We start from the raw sequence: 19021 nt of genomic DNA on the forward strand, positions 1-19021 counted from the left end.
TGCGTTCAGGGGGAACCTGAGCCCGGATGAGGTGGTCCAACTGGTAAACCAGGGCCTGAGGGAGGGCGAGAGGGCCTTCCGTGTCAAAGTCAGGTCCATTCTCTGCTGCATGCGTCACATGCCAGGTAATCCCATGCTCACACTCCATGCAGCTTTCCAACAAAAGAAAAAAACAAGAACTATGCTAACCTTTTGATTCAAGTCAGACCAATACGATAAAAATACTCAGTTACAGGACTGTCACATAGTACACTTTTTGGGGATATTTACTTGTACTGTCAGCCTGGAGAGGGATGGGCACCGCCAGGCTGTGCTTGCCCAAGACACACCTTAAAAAGTGGTGCCCCTATGACCTGGGTGTTAAGGGAACTTGTACTATGTAGGGCGATACAGGCAAATCATAAAAACGTATTCTATATATTTTTTATATCCATTTATCCATTATCTGTGCTGCTTATCCTCAGTAAGGTTGCGGGGATGCTGGAGCCCATCCCAGCTATCTTCGGGCAGTGGGCAGGGACAACCCTGAACTGGTTGCTAGCCTGTACTTTTTTATATTTTTCAATATACATATTTTATATATTTTACATAAAATAATTGTTTATCCTACAAGTATTTTTAAAAATGCATGTTTATATGTTAGTCCATTTACTGTATTTTTGCTTTTTATCAAATCATTATTGTTTTAAATGAAGTTTTTTTAGCTCTAGGAGGCACTATGTAACACACACTGTCCCTTTAAAGAAGCTCGTTGATTAAAAATATGTCTAGTTAAACGTTTCCAGAGAAGAACTACTTCATATCTGTTCTACTGTAAACTGTGATAATAGTAAAACTGTACAACTGTTTGATAATCAACACTATCTTCAGGTAATTCCACATCAAGTCATAAAGTCTAACTATCGAATTCAAAATTCTTCAAATTTTTAAAATCAAGGAAATAACAAACTTTTCTTATTATTTTGATATAATTGCCCAGCCCTAGTAGTGTGTGACCATGATTCATTTGTGTGAACTCGAAAGTTGAGTGACCACCTTGTGTCGCAACTCGAGGGAAGTTCAACAGCTGCTGTTTCCTGCCTGTCAAAATTTCCCAAGCAGGATGTCTTGTCATATCACAAGCGAGCAGCCCTCGTATCATTCCAGAATTGGTCGTATCTTTTCAGAATTGGAAGAGCTTTTTTAACTTTATCCATGCACAAAAAAACTGCTTCTACAGATTTGTCTTACTTCATTGTGCTCATTTTATTGATACAAAGTAGGACTGTATGATTAACCAAAATCTAAAAGATATTTCGGTGTGACGTAGTGCGATTGTGTAATCGCAAGCCGCTGCGTTTTTCCCCCAGGGTTTTTTTTAGACAGCAACCCAAGCAAAACTCCCCAGAAGAGGGCGCTGTTCACTTAAATTTAACCTTTTAACAATCCAATAAAATTCACCTAAAATCCCCATCCAAGACGTATCCAAGGGGAATTGAATGCTGTTGTTGAACTGTTTGGAGAATCAGAATGTTTTGGTCTCTTTTGAAAGGTGACACCCTGAGGTTTTTGTCCCCATCTGGTAATTTTGAGTAATTGAAGTTGGAACACACATGAATTGAAGATTTTTAGCCTTGCCTGAATTATTTTGCGATCACATGCCTGCAGGTGAGTGTTACATAGGCACCTTGGCTGGAAAACATAAGCATAAAGCCTTACCTGGTCCCAGGTCAAAGTTGATCACAAAAACTAAACATTGTATTTTACACATTTTTCCAAGATTTAGGCATTTCCAAAAGTGACTATTAGGAGTCCCCAAAAGACATCGCTTTGCTTATCAACAGTCCTACAGCCCTGTCACTAATATTGGCCGTTGGACGCATAAATGGGATGAAGTCCCTTTAATGTTAGTATAGCAATGAGCACAGTAAGATAGCATATGCTCTAGCACAGTGTTTTTCATCCTTTTTTAAGCCAAGTCACATTTCTTTCATTCAAAAAAAACTCGCGGGACACCACCAGCGGAAACTGAGAAAAAAGTTTATTTTAACAATATACTGTACTGGTGAGTGTTTTTTTTAACATTGAAGAATAGTGTTAGATTCTTGAACAAAACAAATAAACATAAATGATACTTTGTTTTTTAATCTTTTGTATTTATACTCTCTCTGTGTCATACCTGTTTGGATGCCAGGCGCTAGACCGCACAGGCACACAAATTGGATAATTTCCCATGGCACACCTGACAATATCTCGCAGCACACTGCTGTGGCAAAGTGGTTGAAAAGGTCTAGCAAAGTACAAAAAAAATTAACTTTTTGGTCATCTCTTATTATACAGTAAATGTCATGAACCAGAACGGACACTCGCATCCAATTGCGTCAGTTTTAGAGTTTTTATTGACAAGAATCGTTGGAACAGGCTTGGGACGTCGGCTCTTGCTGGTCGCAAGCCTCTTCGGGCGGAACGGCAGCTCCGTGATGAAAAGCGTAAGGTGCAACGTAGCGGGTAAGTCGGTGGCTGGGGCGAGAGAGTAGATCGTAAAACTTGTAACAGAAATAGGTCAGGCAACGAGAAGCAGGCATGAATCAGACAAGGGAATTCGTGGGTACCTTGTATGTTGGAGTCACACTCAGAGATACGAGGAGTACACTCGAACGTCCATCTCTGGACGCTGACAGCTTAAGTGGGGAACGCCATCCAATCAGGAAGCGCATTCCAGCGCGCCAGATGATTACCCCAGGTGGCTCCACTTAGGTAATCATGACAGTAAAATACTTGAGTTGGACGAAATAAACATTTAATTCAATTTTTAATTTCATCAGAAAATTGCTATAATTTCCCCAATAATTACTTGAAAACTTGATTTCTTTTTTGTCACTACGTCAGAGGGGCATTAAAGTTTATGAATTTTTGTTTTAACAGCCAGTGATAACAATGTAGGGCATGGCGCCCTTAACCATAAATAATACAACTTTAATGCTCAACGGAATCAAAACAAAAAACTCAGTGTTTTTCAACCAGTATGCTGACTCTTAAGCATGCTAGTTTGCCTTGAGACCTTGTCTAGCATCCCACAAGAAATTGTTCAATTTTATATTTGCAAAAAAACGCGCCATTGTTCGATATTTTTGCTTACTTCTCGTGATCAGTTGAATACCTGCAAAATTCATCCATATCATTAGGTGGCAGCAGGTTACGATTACTTATTTACTTTTATATCCTAATCAAGTGATTATTACAGCTCTTCTCACTCAAATAAGCCCGTAGTAGAGGTAAGATCGGGCCTAAAAAAAGCTAAACTGACCTGACCCAGCCCAAGGGTATAAAAGCCCAAACCAGTCCGTGCCCTATCAATTAACTTGATGGAGGGACCCAGAGTAAAGTTAACCTGAATTTTCTCCTTTTATTTTAGGGGGGAACGGTGATTTTGTCCCTCTCTGAAAACATTGTCTATAGACAATGACATTGTCATCAACAAAGTTGCAGAGACCAGCGCTTTGCTTGGAAGGATTTTCATGTTTTAGGTAGCCTACTTCAAATTAGTGTAGTGAAGTGACTTCATAAAAGTTATGAGTTTAGTGGAAAGTCTAAAAATCTGTTGGGAAGGCAAATGCAATTTGGATTTCAAATGACTCTACATGGGTAAATATGTTTTCATTTTTATAAGTACCATTATATAATTTTCTTTCGAATTAAAATAGTAAAGTGCTTCTTTATTTTAAAAAAATAAACATACTATCGGAGCACACTGACTTGTAATGTATTGTTGATCTGGACTGAATGTTTTTTTTTTTTAAAAGAGAGATAAATAAGACATTGCTACAGTTATTCAGTACTAGAATAGTTTTAACACAAGTATTTTTATACTTTTACTCAGGCAATTATTAGCATGACTACTTTTTCTATTTTTCTGAAGTAATAGTACTTTTACTTGAGTAAAATTTTTGCCTACTCTACCCACCTGTGGCAATAGTCGATATTTGTTTCCAAGGTTATAATTCTATCTGCCACTGGTATTTAAAGGGAACCTTGTGTTTTACTTAGCGCCTCCTAATGGTAAGAAAACAATATTGATTTGGATAATATGCAAAAATCCATGAACTATCATGCAAACACACGTTTTTTAAGTACTCGTAGGTCATGTGTGCAAAGTTATGTCTGCAAGTGGTTTCAACGTGCCACGCAGGTTGGTCTGCAGAGGTTGTGGAGCTGTGCAAGAAATATCAACATGAAGGTGTGGTGGCCATCGACCTGGCGGGTGACGAATCGCTGGACTGCGAAGCCAACTTGGAACACACCTCAGCCTACCAGGTTAGACGGATGCTCTCAATACCGACGCCGGACACAGGCCTTGGCACTGCTAATTATTTTGTTGCACACGATTAGCTCGTTTTGATGTTTATTAACTGAGGTCAGAGTTAATAGTCAAATATGAGTGCAGCTGAAATAAAGTCAAGCGTGGTAACGAAGGGAGACAGACTTTTTCTTCCTCCACGTGTGCGAATCAACATCCAGTGCGAGGGAAGACAGATAAAAGCATGCACTGGATTAAGACATTTGAGGTTTTTATTGCAGTGAAATAAATACACTGTGTATTTTGGGCTTGTGAGTACAGACAATGCTGTGATGGCTTCACGGGTGCCTTTTCAAGATGGCTGACAATAATATATCTACAAAAGGGGCAGAACAAAGAAGTTAGTGGAAAATTCCAAAGGCACTAGTTTCACAAGTGTCCTTCATCCATACAGAATCCTGCAGGTGGTTTGATATGACTGTAGAGACTGTGATAACGACTTGATAAATGGATGTATTGTGGCGTCAAGTGAACACTGCAAGTACATAACTTGCTCAATTATGACTAGTTGCAGTGTAGAGGTAAGTTCGGGCTAAAAAAAAATCCCGCAGATATTCAACACAGATCCAGCCTAAGTTTAGCCATCAAATTGTTTTAAAGGGACGAACCCAAAGAAAATCAAATCCGAGCGTCTCAAGAAAAAAGAAACAAAGAACAATGCTAGGTGGATAATTCAAAATTGATCAGTAAAGGAGAGCCCTAGCCTAGCCCAGCTCAAAGGCGAATGTAATGATTGAGATTTTGCTCCCAACCCGAATTTCTGTTCAGAGCTTGACTTAAGATCCTACCTCTAACTCTTTAAATATTGTAACAATCCCACTCTCTGACTCAAAGAATACTTTGAAAGAAAATATTTGTAACGATTGTTAAGAAGTTACTCCCTCCGTTTACCAGGACGTCCAGAGCACTGGGCAGAAATAACATTGCAAAATAAGTGAGCCATGTCAAATGACTGAACTAGAAATGCTTTTAAAATAGTCAAGAAAAAAGGCAAGACATGCCCGAACGTGTTTTAACGAGTTTGAGGTGACGCCAGTCTGGTTTGTTTCTTTAACAGGAGGCACTGCGCTGCGGTATCCACCGGACGGTCCACGCGGGCGAAGTGGGCGCACCCTGCGTGGTCAGGGAGGTACGCCAGTGGTTACTCACAAGTTTTCGCATGCTCAAATCAGCTCAGCAACCACCAATTACAACATAAAGATGATTTCCACGTCCATGTTGAAATCTGGCACTAGCCTCTACATTTTGATTGCCCTGGTGCAGCCGTCTAAAAACATTGGGATCACACTTTACGTGATGCAGCCCTCATTTGCGTTTCCTTTTGGGGCAGTAGAAAATGTGTGCTTGTCTTTGTAATGGCCAATTAGTAATATTGAATGATTTCATGATTTAAAAACATTTGACGAAAACAACTCGGAGCAGAACTTAAAAATGGCGCAGCTGAAAACTGCTTCAGGTGTATGGGTGCACGGGACCGTTGGCATACTGCAGCCAATGGCGTCGTCGCCAAATTCCCCACGTAATTTGTGCCATGTGTGCGGCGGGCTTTAAATGTAAGGAATGAATGTGAATTAGTTCTTTTTATTGCTGTGTAAAACTGAGGCTATAAATCAGGTACGGCTCCTACAAAGAAAAATTGAGTAGCATTCCTAAATTCTAGGATGCGGCTTTTGATCAGGTCAACTCCGTAGTCCGGAATTTACTGTTTATTCACCAACCTGATAGAACTGACGTGGATGTACAGTACTGTATTACAAAACTGATTTTGACAAGATTCTGAATTTTGATTCATTGTCAAATCCTCAAATATTGAGCTTGGTTTACATATCTCTTATCCGTCTGGGTCATCAGGGCAACTACAGCCTGGCAACACCCATCCCTCTTATAACAGTTTTTTGTGGATAGGGTCTGTTCCCCTACATAAGACCGATATTACTGGTTTCCATGGTTACCGGTAGATCTGACTTCATCATCTTATTGTTGTTGTTGTCAAAGTAAAGCGTCTTCCCGCTCGGTGTTCTGAAACTCCTTCCTACCTATCGAGACGTCCTACCAATGCTCAGTGTGCTCATGCGCTGATAGTGATTTCCCAGGAAATCTGCATTTTAATCCTATCTATCATACGTGCCTTTTGGAGTGATGGTACATTTAGTTGACAGCAGTGAGTACTTATGATTTTTGTTTTTATTTTGTCTTATTTGATTTCAAAATTTCCTGGCGTAGCTTTTTACCCAGGTGTTTTGTTGTGGTAGCTTTATAGCACGGTGTTTGTTAACGACGGTAAAAACGCAGTGTATGTATGCATGCCAACAATCAATAAAAGTTCTGTTTGCAACAATTTCTGTGTTGCTAGTTCTACTTAATTGTAAAGATAACAAAATTGCTGCTTGTCAGGTCAGCCTTTAGTTAGACGTCTTAACAGGGTAAAACATTTCGGCAGAACACCAGACCTGGCATTGACAGGCGACAGCCCCAGTGGCAGTCGGTTGCAGCGCACTTTGTCTGCAAAGCCATCTGGTATCGGTGTGACAATACTGAAACCAGATCCTGATTCACCGGGGAGAAACTCATTTGAGTAGGCCTGTTTTGTTCAAATTCACGCCATACAATATCTATTGATTTCTTATTTTGGTCGCAAAACAAACATGTGAGGACAGCTCGCTGACTGCTGTGGTCTGGGATTTCAGGCAGTGGAAGTGCTGAAGGCGGAACGCGTAGGCCACGGCTACCGGACCCTGGAAGACCCCAGTCTTTATGCACAACTGCTGGCACAAAACATGCACTTTGAGGTGAGCGCGGAGACAAGATGCCAAATCCACTCAAAGGGCTTCATATGTTACGCTCTAGTTGCTCGTATTTTTTCAGGGAAGAACTAATTTATTGCATGTGAAAATGAAAGTACAGATAAGAAATTATATAATGGAAATCTAAAAACTAAGTGGAAAATAAAGTCCGCTTTGACTGTGGCCTAAAAAGGGCTTTGCATTAAAAAATATCAGTGTTCATCAAATTTTTCTTATAATCAATTCCAGGTGCTAGTTTAATTTATGAATTTGTCATTTTTTTTAAGCTTAAACTATCATGTTGTCTGAACTATTAAGCAGTTTTTATCATTTGTGGTTACTGTGGCTAAAGAGGTAATACAGGGTATTCATTTTGGCTGTAACTTTGGATTTTTAGGTTCTAATATAATTTCATCTTGTTTTTAAAAAAATAATTAAAATGCACAAAAGTATCTACCTGTGGAAACAAAATATTTTTTCCATGTATATTTTTTTGTAAAATAAGTAAATAATCATCTAAATTTGCACAATCATTTTCAATATTTTTACCTTATATAATTTATTACAGGGCAGCACAGTGGTTGAGTGGTTAACCCGTCTGCAGTTCAGTTCTGAGGTCATAGGATCCAATCCAGCTAACACCCTTCCTTTGTGGAGTTTGTTTTCCCCGTGCTTGTGTGCGTTTCCTCCGGGCACTCCGATTTCCTCCCACATTCCAAAAACATGCAAGTCAGGTTAATTGGCCGGTCCAAATTGTCCCTACGTGTGAATGAGCAAGTGAGTAGTCTGCCTCTGTGTGCCCTGCGACTGGTTGGCAACCAGTTCAGGGTGTCCCCTCCCGGTGTAATGGATGGATGATTTATTATTTTTTGCAATGCAATCCTAGACAAATTGGGTACAGCTCCTGCAGACCACTCCAAGCAGCCAAGCCGCCCAGCAATCAATGAAGGCCTGTAATATATCTGGCAGTAATATAAAATAGAAAAATAATTAAAATTAACAAAATCATTGGCCAATCTTTTTACTTCTTTGTGTTCTATTTTTCTGTAGTACAATCCTAAATAGTCTTTTCAAACACTTATGTAAAAAAAAAAAAAACCCCAAAAACAAAAAAAAAAACCTATGTAGCAATTTTTAGTGCTCGCGTTTAAGGACGTAGGTTCCGTCATCGTGTGCATATTGGTGGGGACAAGACAATAATTGCTCGTCATTGGAGGGGACACACCTTCATCCAAGCCAACACTACCCCTTGCTCGAGTCAATGGTTATCTTACTTGCATCATGCATCCCCCGCAGGTGTGTCCCATTTCCAGTAAGCTGACCGGTGCCTGCGATTCCGATTTCAGTAAACATCCAGTTGTCACGTGAGCTTGCCGTTGCTGCCCGGATACAAAATGAGTGCACGAAAAGAAACGTGAACAAATCTGAATGTGCGCGCAGGTTCCGAAAGGACAAAGCCAACTACTCACTGAACACGGATGACCCGCTGATCTTCGACTCCAGCTTGCAGTTGGACTATTTGGTGGCGCAGCAGGATATGGGCTTCACTCAGGAGGAGTTCATAAGATTGGTGAGTTTTTACCAAAAATTGTGACCAAATTTCAGGTGAGATACACCTGAATCGAATTGCACTATTGCCTTTAACAGTGTTGGGCGCGTTACTAGGAAAAAAGGAATTGGTTAGAGTAGTTACTGCATTCTAAAAGTAATTGAGTTACCCCTGCAGCACAGTTCTGAGGTCATGTGTTCAAATCCAGCTATCAGCTTTCCTCTATGGAGTTTGCATGTTCTCCCAGTTCTTACGTGGGTTTTCTCCCACATTCCATGTCAGGTTAATTGGCCGGTATAAAGTGTCCCTAGGTATGAATAAGCGAGTGAGTTGTCTATTTCTAGGTGCCCTGCGACTGGCTGGCAACCAGTTCAGGGTGTCCCCTGCAAACAGCCTGAAGATGGCTTGGATGGGCTGCCGCAACCCCACTGACGATAAGCGGTGCAGATAATGGATAGAGGAAAACATTTACACCAACGTATGGAAGCGGTGAACCCTTCCTCTTTTATACTATGTGGAATCTTGACAGCTTGCAAAAAAGTACACTTAGCACAGACATTCTGTATCCATTTTGTCTTTGGACTTCGAATCACTCGATGATTTGCTTCTCTTTTTCCAGGTATTTTCCAAGAAGTGTATTTTTCTCCTGGTTTGGTGTATTGCAAAAATAGTTTTACAAATGTAAGACCAAAATGTAGCATACTTTTACAGCAAATTCTGCGCTTAGCATAAAGGCCATGCCTCCCCTCCCCACGTGCTGCTTACCATTCACTACTGGTGACACACAACCAAATATGCGCGTATTACCTGATCCTTAATTTCAGTATTTAATAACTGTAAATCCATCTTGGATGACAGTATACACGGTCGGGAAAATGAGATCTACACAAACTGATGTAATGTTGTAGGTACAACTTAGTTGTATTCTGTAGGTAAATATTATAGGCCTTCTCCCAACCTTAATTGAGTGGTGCTGCTGGATGAGGGTTGTATGTGACAACGTGATTGTGCCAGAAGCATTCAGAAATGAGAAGATGCCATAACTCATGGTGCTCATTTATTTGGCAGTGTAATATTGCAGCAACACACAATACAGTAAGAATAATTGAGTCACATATTTTGAATAACAACGCATTACAGTATTCTTTCCCAAGAAAATCGAATTCTGGAAACGCGTTCCTATGTAGTGTGTAAGTCCCAATCTGAAGTTTAAACATCTTGCACGCGTTTAATACCATTGAGCTAAAAAATCAAAGGATTTGATGCAAAGTCAGCGAATTTTATTCAATACATTAAACGCACCAGTAGAGGGCGCCAACAAATTTATCCTACAAACTGAAAGGCAAAATTCAAGAGCTGGTGGATAGCGAGAAGCCCAATCAATTTCCACTCGTACGTTTTTAGTGTACTCATGATTTAAATCGATCGACAGGGTTGCGTTTTCTAACGAGTACTTTAAAAAAGATTGAATTTATTTATTTATTTACAGTAAAGTAAGGTGAGGTTTGTGTCTGGTGAGGCTCAGTCAGAGTCTCAAGTCAATATGCCTTATTCATCCTTTGATTGCCAGATCGAGAATGCAAAATATAAACTGTAGCATCGAAAATTAAAAGTTTTATTTAATCAGTACTTGATGTTAGTTTGCTCATGCAACCACTGATTTCATTGTTTAGGGCCAAGGTGAGTGCCTAATCAGATTCCTTGGTCCCACAATCAGCCTCTGCCATGAGGCAAGAGAATTGCATGCCTCACTCTGCATCTGCACACTAATACAGTACCTATCATACCAATTATATTAACAATGTGAAAAGTAAACGATTTTGAAAAGAAAATTCCCTAATTTTTAAATACATTTTTGATACTGAATAAATATAAACATTTAATATATTTTTTATTTCCATCTTGACAGATGGGGCACAGTTTCTCCTTTCTCCAATAGGTCACTGAATCTGTTATCAAATTTTAGAGTGATGCCCAAAAAGTGTTTCTTTTTACTCATACGAGTTCTTAACTGAAGAAAGTTTGCGTACGACATGTGTGCAGAACCTCTGCTCGGCCGCATCTTGCTTTTTACCCGAGGCGGAGAAAAGCGAGCTCCTGAATCAACTCTACGAGGCCTACGGGATGATCCAGAGCACGGCCTTCTGAATTCTGCAGCGGCCCGCCACCTTGGACCTCTGCAAGAGATAATATCGACAGCCATGCTCGTTCCTGCAAGCGCCATCTTCTTGCCTCTCCTTAGACAAGCCATGCTGCTGCCCCTGTTGCAGATCTCGTCGCTTCTTTTGACACCAGAGCAGCAAACCGGTGTTCTTGCGTTGACACGGCGAGATGTTTCAGGGATTCCGGTGATGCGCAGCTTTCTCTGAGCTTTGTACAGAAGCGGCGAGCAATTTCGAATCAGAACGTTGCCATGCAACCACAACGTGGGAAGGGGTGTGTGTGGGAGTTAACATTCACTGTTGAAGGGATCCGGACAAAATAACCTCAGGATTTTTTTTGTATCAGGTGGAAAAAGTCTGAAAGCAAATGACTCGCGGCATACTTGGTACAACCTGTCATTTACAATACACAATAAAAGCTCAACTTGTGGTTTATATTCCTATTTCTTGACCTCTTTGCCCCTAATGGGCATTTTTTTGTGCTTGCAAATGAACACTTAGCTGAGACACTCGTATCCATTTTGTCTCTGGGCTTTAATCCACTCAAATCTCCTTCTCCATTTGTGGGCACTGTCTAAGATATTGGGTTTTTTTTCTCCAGGCATGGTGTATTGCAAAAATCTAACCAAAATTAACACTGTGACAATAAATTCTGCCTTCTTGTTTGCCTCATCGATTTTTTTCATTTTTTTATTTGTTCATCCTTTATATGACACGATCCCGTACGCATGTGCTGGCTACCATCTGCTAGTAGTGACACACAACCAGATGCTTGTAAAAGCTGACTCGGTGATTTCAGTATTCTCTTTTCTAGTTGTAAATTCGGCTTAGAGTATATACAGTAGGGAGAATATCTGCATGAAAAATTCCGCGCCCTCGTACTGTGTGCTTGAGACGACCCCACCATAACAGTAATCAGTTGTATTTTGCATATACCTTTAGACACCCTTCAGAGGTGGCACCTACCGGTTTGAGTTGTATGTGACAGCGTATCTGAAGCAAGAGTACTTATCAATCCGATGACGCCATAAATAATGCATTTACAAAGTAATGGAGTAACGTAGTTAAGTTGTAACTACCATAGAATCACAATTTTTTTTTATAAAGCATGACAGTACTGTCACAGAGAAGTAATTGTGTTCCTCAGTTCAAACACTGCATGTCACCAATTAGTGATTTTGCCTCCATTTGCAACATATTTACTTTTGATGTCAGAGTAAAATACTGATTACCGTATTTATTCCTTTAAAATAAAAATGTGTTTGACTTTTTCTCATCTCAAACAAAGCATTGTGACAAACTTTGCTGAATATGTGCGGCTGTGATAAAAATGATTTGACAAAATAGACTATGAACACAATACCGACATCAAATTTAAAATATTTAATGTCCTTTAAAGTCCAAATCATTATCAGATACAAGAGTGGTTTTCCTCCTCGTGGTTTGATGAATTTTTATTTTTGACAGTATAGGTTTCTTTTTGCATGTAATCTGTGTCACAGATGATCTAGGGTTTAGGATTTATCACGCTTACCGCAGGGATTCGGGTTTGATTGCCGTTGTGTAGAATGTTTTGCGTTTGTGGAGAGCAATATTTTTTGACTGCTTAATCATCGCACAAACACGGTAATATACTCCGCGTTATACACAAATAAATATGGTTTGTTTATGGCCACAGGTCACCGGTATCCTGAAAACAAAATTCAGTCATGTGACAGCAAAGGCTTTTTGGTATCTTCACTGCAAACTGGCTAATTCACTTCACAGAAGAATGAAAACGGCCACAGAACCCGAGATTCAGATTTGTTTTCTTTAATTACACAAAGGAAATCGCTATCACAAAGTTATCACTGAACAATTAGCAATAAATACGGAGTCCATACATGGTGGTTGAATGGAGACTACCTTGGATACAGGAAAAAAGGACAACACTTGAAAGTTGGCCAAGTAAAGGGGATTACAAACACACACATACACACACACTCACAGAAAGATGTTCCCTTCTCCGTCACTGGAAAGTGTTTGGACTATTCAAACGTTTTCACATAAATGCAAGGCGTCTCTACCTCCACGACCCATTGGGAATATGAAGGGACTAAATGGAGTCTGATGCGGAAGGCAAGAGTCTTGTGTCCACACAATAGACTTCCAAACATCCGACCCATATGTCACCGTATCCATCTTTGTCTACGTCCATTTTAAAGCGCCGGTCACTTAGGACGGGCCTCCTCCTGCTCCCTCGCCGTCTTGACTTGTGGAGGAGTCCGCCTCGGGGGCCGGCGACGCCCCAGGCTCGGCTGATGGGAAAAAGGGACACAATTAAGTTACGTCTCGGTAGGGTCTGGCGGACTTTGTTCCTTTTGAATCGTTTTGCTTTTTAAAACGTTTCAAAAATGTGTTAAGTTTTGTCACTTGAATCTTCGCAGTTTATGTTATTCCTTATGCTCTGTAGTACTTGTTTTAAGGTTGCACTACAACGGAGGTCAGCAACAAGCATCTCTGGAGCAGCACGTGGCTCTTTTTCAAAAATATTTGAAAAGCGAAAAGTATATATTTTTCTGTAGGAGAACAAACATTCTTAACGTTTTCCAATGACTTTAGATATATACAGTATAGATATACACAGTATGTGTTGCCTTCTTTAGAAGGCTTATATTTAATTTTTTGTGCCTCCAAACATATGCTGTTTTTTTTAGTCATAAATGTCTAGTTCAATATTTTGGGTTTTCAACCCCTGCAATACAAAATACAACGACAATTAGTGGTGAAATACTGCACAGTGTCCCTACAGATTGTTAAGGTTCATTTTGACCGTCTTATTGTTGTCAAGAATGGTCTCAAAACAAGGTGCGAGGAGAGTTCTTATGTAAGAATGACACCTAATACTGCAAACGAGAAGGATACAGATGTTTGACCTTTAGCTATGTGGCATGGTCACAGTTCTTGTGAATGTGTTTAGACCACCAAACTTTTCTTACACCTGAAAGCTTTTTTTTTTTTTTTTTTTACTTTTGATAATGCTTTAGTTATTTTTACTGCCGTTTCCAACGTTTTGACCGCTAATTCACCAATGCAAAGATTCAATGCATCAGCATCAGTCAGCTCTATTGTTTTTACCTTGAAAGCTGCATAAAATGCTTTTCTCTTTGCATTTTCCATGGTGAGGGTCAGTTTATGCCAATTTTGTTCAAGTAAAAACTGTATTCCCTTACGTTAAACTTCATTTATGTTGTTTATTGGCATGTTTGACTTGCATCTTCCTTAACACCACTTGAGCGCCCCTGGCGGACATTGGAAAAAAATAAATTAGCTGCACTCAGCATATGTTGCAGGGTTGAAATTGAGTAATAAAACTGCAGCTTTCAGTCCAGAAATTATAGTATGCGCTCGAATTTTTTTTCCAGAAAAATAAAAGGCAGAGGTTACACTCATGTGTATTCTGTGGCATCTTATTGGTTAAAGACACGGGGAAAATCTTAATGACATTTCTTCTTCCCAGCCTTAAAAAGGTAGAAAAGCACGACAGCTCTCCCACGCTAGTGTGTTGCACTTTTGGCCTACAATGGGTCGCCGGTTCAAGCCTCGGCCGAGTCATACCCACTTACAACATTAGTACTCTGCTTGGCGCTCGGGATTAAGGGTTGGAATTGGGGGGTTTGGTCAACTAATGACTCCCAACACAGCAGTTGGGTCTAAAATGGCGGCACCCTGTTCGGCTGTGGCTACATCGACTCGCTACAGTTTATCTGTGCGGGTCAGATGTATCGACATTTCGTTTTATGTGCATGGGTACAAGAATTACATTAAAAGTAAATTCTTCTTCTTCTACATGCATTAAAAAAGTAAATTTTATCTCAAAGTCAGATGTTCTCATGACAGGAACCACACCTGGCTTTCGCGCCATTTGTTTTCGACCCCTAAATAGAGCTCAGATGCACGTCTAACCCCAAGTATCTCTACATCCCAAACTGGGCTAAATCGCATCTGTAACTGCTGCTGGCCCGATTGCTTACGATACAAAGGGCTGTCTAGCTGACGTTTCAACGTCATTAACATTACCAAAGTTAATTGTCATGGTTTTCCTTTTTACGGAATCGGCTGATTTTGTGACAAACACCCGCCTGGCTGATTGCATTTGCTGGAGCAATTAAGTGGTTTCCAACGAGCACTCGGAACCAAAGAGGCGGCAGCACTCAGTTGCACTCATCTTTATAATGAGCTAAATATATTCTCTAAAGCTGATAATTTGCTGATCATCATTTACAGTCAATTGGATTGTTTTTCATTGAATTCAGTTACATTTCAAATATTCGGAATAAAATGAGAATACTAACATTATTGGGGTTTTGTAAGGCCATACAAACGCACACACTGCTGTAATCAGACTGTTTTTGTTCTAAATAATTATTGCCCTACTAAGAGGGTTGTGTTACTTTGTTCATAAACATATAAGCACTCTATTCTCTGCAATATTTTTATTTTCTGTCATTATACCATGGATGTCATAGATGTATTAATCTGTATTGTATTTTTGCTTGATGAATGAATTTAAACTTGAGAAACAGACAAGACAAAGCAATGAAACACACTTATAGGACGCGGATAAAACAACTAAGATACTTCTTTGATTGTGCATGAATATGATATACATAAATAAAATATTTTAATCAATGTCAGAAGTTGACCCCAAAAATGATGTCACTTATACATAGTCCCCCCTCTGATCAGGGTATTCCCAAACGCAATGTATACAGGGTGAACTCTTCTCACATGTCAGAAACAGATTGTTACACAAACCCTAATTATAATGATTTTTTTTCCTGCATATAAAGATGGCTTTTCATAAAAGAGACACCATTGGCAAAATCAAAATTTAAATGGACATCATGTCTCATCTCATCTCATTAGCTTAACCGCTTATCCTCAGTAGGGTCACGGGGGTGCTGGAGCCCATCCCAGCAACCATCGGGCAGTGGGCAGGGGACACCCTGAACTGGTTGCCAGCCAATCGCAGGGCACACAGGGACAGACAACTCGCTCGCTCATTCACACCTAGGGACAATTTGGACCGGCCAATCCACCTGGAATTTGGGAGGAAACCGGAGTGCCCGGAGGAAACCCACGCAAGCACGGGAAGAACATACAAACTCCGCACAGGAAGTCCGGTAGCTGGATTTGAACCCACACAGGATGTTCCCAAGACCTTAGAACTGTGCCGCACACGCGCTAAACACTGCGCCGCACACGCGCTAAACACTGCGCCGCCGTGCTGCCCTGGACATCATGTTGTCGTCATATTTTGATGTTAATAGAAAACTGACTTTCTGCCTGCCTGTTGAACGCATCTTTTTAAATTAGACAAGGACCATAGAACAGGATGTTTTGTATCACCGTAGCATTGGGATAATTTGGTGCACTATGGTGATAAAGATGGCAGAGATCTGCAAATTTATAGACATCGATTTTGCAGATGCGTTTGAAACTGAAATCTCATTAACGGAATCATTTCAGTTTTGTAAGGGAAAGGGCAAGGTGAAGGGCACTCCATTTCTAAAACGATTTTCCACCCAAGACACACAAGCCCACGGAGCGCTTCACATTCAAACGTAATACAATGAGAATATGCAAGTTACATCAGAAGTAATTTGTCATTTAAACATCTCAAAAAGTATCATGAGCCGCAAAAGAACCCTCTGCAAACATTGTCTTTAATAACGCCGCTTCACAAGAACACAAAGACTCAATAACAAGCTACTGCAGTAAACGACAAAGTGACTGATTTCCAGTGATTTTTTTACAAATAGAGGCACACAATTTAGGAGGTTACTGGTCAAATTTGCATTGAATTGACAGTTGCTTCCCCGATTTATCTTCAACATTTCACCTGAAAAGGAAAATGTTGTTTATGTGATCCATTACTGGCTCATCCTTTAAGCTTGACTGAACTAGAATTCTTCACGATTTCTATGCTGCCTTATGTATCTCTCTGAGATGTTCTGCAAGTTTTTGGTCTGTTTAGAAAACAACAAAAAAAAAAAAACAATAAAGCACTTGTAGTCTGCCTTGAGTGTACTTTGAATCCCCTTGATGGGGACAGTGCATATTATTTGACCACTAAATGTCTATGTATTGTGTAGTGCAACTTAGGGTTTCAGTTTTTCCTTGCCCTCGTGTAGGTTTTTAGATCAGGGTATTCCTGAAATCCTTATATCAAAATAAAATGACAGGCCAAGCTTACCTCTTGTACCTGTCATGTAGAAAAATGCCTATACAGTATTATCTTTTGATCTAGTACATTATCATGAGCTTTTTTTATATTCTTGCCACACCCAAACCATCCCGCGATAATTATCATACCACAAGGGCAATATCACATTAGTACATTATTGTGACATTTGGATATTGTCAATACTTTAAACAAAACATCATTAAAAAAAAAAACTTTTACAAAATATAAGAAATAGCTTGAAACTATGTAACCCAGGAATGTCAAACATGGTCCGTTTGGCGGAACCATCCCGTTGGATGATTTAATATGGCCTGCCTTAAATTTTAGAGGACTTTAACAAAAAAGCGTGTCTATAGGTCTTTACTATTAAGTTATGTTTTTTTTAATAAATGCTAACAAAATGCTCTTTCCGGGAAGTGTTGAGTTTGTACAGCGTGGTGAGTTGGTTCTAGTAACAGTGCATTCCTTCAACTGTAAATAAAACAAACAAGTTAGGGACATTTATACACAAACAATAGGGGGAAAAAAAATTCATGTGTGGGATTGAATAGGTTGAGTGTAAAAAATATCTCTCGTCATCAGTGTTTATAATACGTAGGGTAGGTTACTAAGGTAGGCTGAATGATGAGGCTTAACACTGAAAAACAAAGCTAAAAATGTGGAGTTGAAATTATTTTACTGATCTGCTTGAGAATAGAAAGTGTGGGACCGACCCCAAAGCCAAACGGAGTTTGACATACCTGGTCTAACCAATTTTTATCTACAATATTATGAATTCTTCATTTCGTGACAGTGACAGGATTACTTTTTGAAACCACCTTGTATGGAGCCAAAGTTAGTCATATGAGTGAAGTTGTGCACTGACCGGCATCTTTCAAGTCCATTTGGGCCAAATCTTTGGCGACGTCGCTTGCGCCGGCCTCGGTTTTGCCCTGGCCCACAATGTCGGGCACGGCATTTCTGCGGCCGGTACGATCACAGTTGATGAAGTCCGAGTACGACGTCTCCACGTCCATCATCTGTCCATGACCAGCACTCGCATTACACCTGCACAGTAAAAACATTTTCCCCACTCAAGTCACACATTTTGATTTAAAAAAAAAAGACCCTGAAAACCATTGCCACTGCTAAAAACACCACCACTGAAGCAAGCTATCACATTGCTCACCACATAGCAAAGCACAGAAAACCATTTACTGATGGCGAATATTCTAAAGAAACGTGTGTGTGCGCATGTGTCAGTGTATGCGCGCGCGTGCCTTCTGCTTTGCTGCTGTTATTTCAAGTTCTGATATTTTCTGCAACAAGATATCATTGATGAATGGTACGGTAGCTGTCCATAACACTTGTTTTTTGATTGTAGTTCATTGTTAATGAAGAATGGTTGATTCTGGTTAATTCTTGTGGCAAAGGGTTGAAGTCATGGATGGCTACAGGCCTTTCCACTTGTTATTCACATTAATTTTTTAGTTGATTGATGAACAAGAATAGTGAAGGTAAATTGCTCAGTTATACCAGTGTTTTTCAAACAGTGTGACGGGGCACACTAGTGTGCCGTGAGACCTTTTCTAGTATGCCGCTGGAATTTGCCTAATTTTATCTTTCAAAAAATTCATGGCCATTACTCAGTATTTTTGCACTCTTCAGACGAGGAACTGTAATAGTCATCCACATCAGTAGGTGGCAGTAGATTTTTATATACTAATTATCTGCTCTCGAGGTAGTGCAGTATATTTAATAACTTAATGTTTTTAACGAAGCAGTTTAAGATTGCACTGTAAAAAATAAAAACAAAGCACATCAGTCTTTTTTAAGTATTATTTTCTTTTTATGCGTCCTTTCCTTCATATGATGGCTCGATTGACTCACTCATGAATGAGTTCAATACCACCCTGACTAGTGTCCTGGATTCAATAGCGCCCATGAAGCTAAAATCACGTCCTAAAAGACGCACGCCTTGGT

At 39.9% G+C, this 19021-nt stretch overlaps 2 protein-coding genes across 3 annotated transcripts in view; one reads left to right on the forward strand and one right to left on the reverse strand.

Annotated features, from left to right (window-relative positions):
• ada (adenosine deaminase) overlaps window positions 1–11265 on the forward strand; it is a 30850-nt gene extending 19585 nt beyond the window's left edge. Inside the window, exons 5-11 of one of the 2 annotated variants that reach the window (XM_088332376.1) lie at window positions 10–125; window positions 4169–4293; window positions 5394–5465; window positions 7024–7125; window positions 8416–8483; window positions 8560–8689; window positions 10712–11265. In XM_088332376.1, coding sequence (XP_088188502.1) covers window positions 10–125; window positions 4169–4293; window positions 5394–5465; window positions 7024–7125; window positions 8416–8483; window positions 8560–8689; window positions 10712–10816 — 718 coding nt within the window. In that variant the 3' untranslated portion in view covers window positions 10817–11265. Of the gene's footprint in view, window positions 1–9; window positions 126–4168; window positions 4294–5393; window positions 5466–7023; window positions 7126–8415; window positions 8484–8559; window positions 8690–9012; window positions 9198–10711 lie in introns of those variants that run through there. The other variant, XM_088332377.1, reaches the window with a different exon arrangement.
• Window positions 11266–12626: 1361 nt separating this feature from the next.
• pkig (protein kinase (cAMP-dependent, catalytic) inhibitor gamma) overlaps window positions 12627–19021 on the reverse strand; it is a 29273-nt gene continuing 22878 nt past the window's right edge. Inside the window, exons 2-3 of the mRNA XM_088332378.1 lie at window positions 17925–18106; window positions 12627–13127 (exon numbers count right to left, since the gene is read on the reverse strand). Coding sequence (XP_088188504.1) covers window positions 13045–13127; window positions 17925–18078 — 237 coding nt within the window. The 5' untranslated portion in view covers window positions 18079–18106 and the 3' untranslated portion in view covers window positions 12627–13044. The remainder of the gene's footprint in view (window positions 13128–17924; window positions 18107–19021) is intronic.

The sequence above is a fragment of the Urocampus carinirostris genome, chromosome 3, assembly GCF_059441175.1.
Source record: "Urocampus carinirostris isolate Australia breed hairy pipefish chromosome 3, RoL_Ucar_1.0, whole genome shotgun sequence".
NCBI classification, from domain to species: domain Eukaryota; kingdom Metazoa; phylum Chordata; class Actinopteri; order Syngnathiformes; family Syngnathidae; genus Urocampus; species Urocampus carinirostris.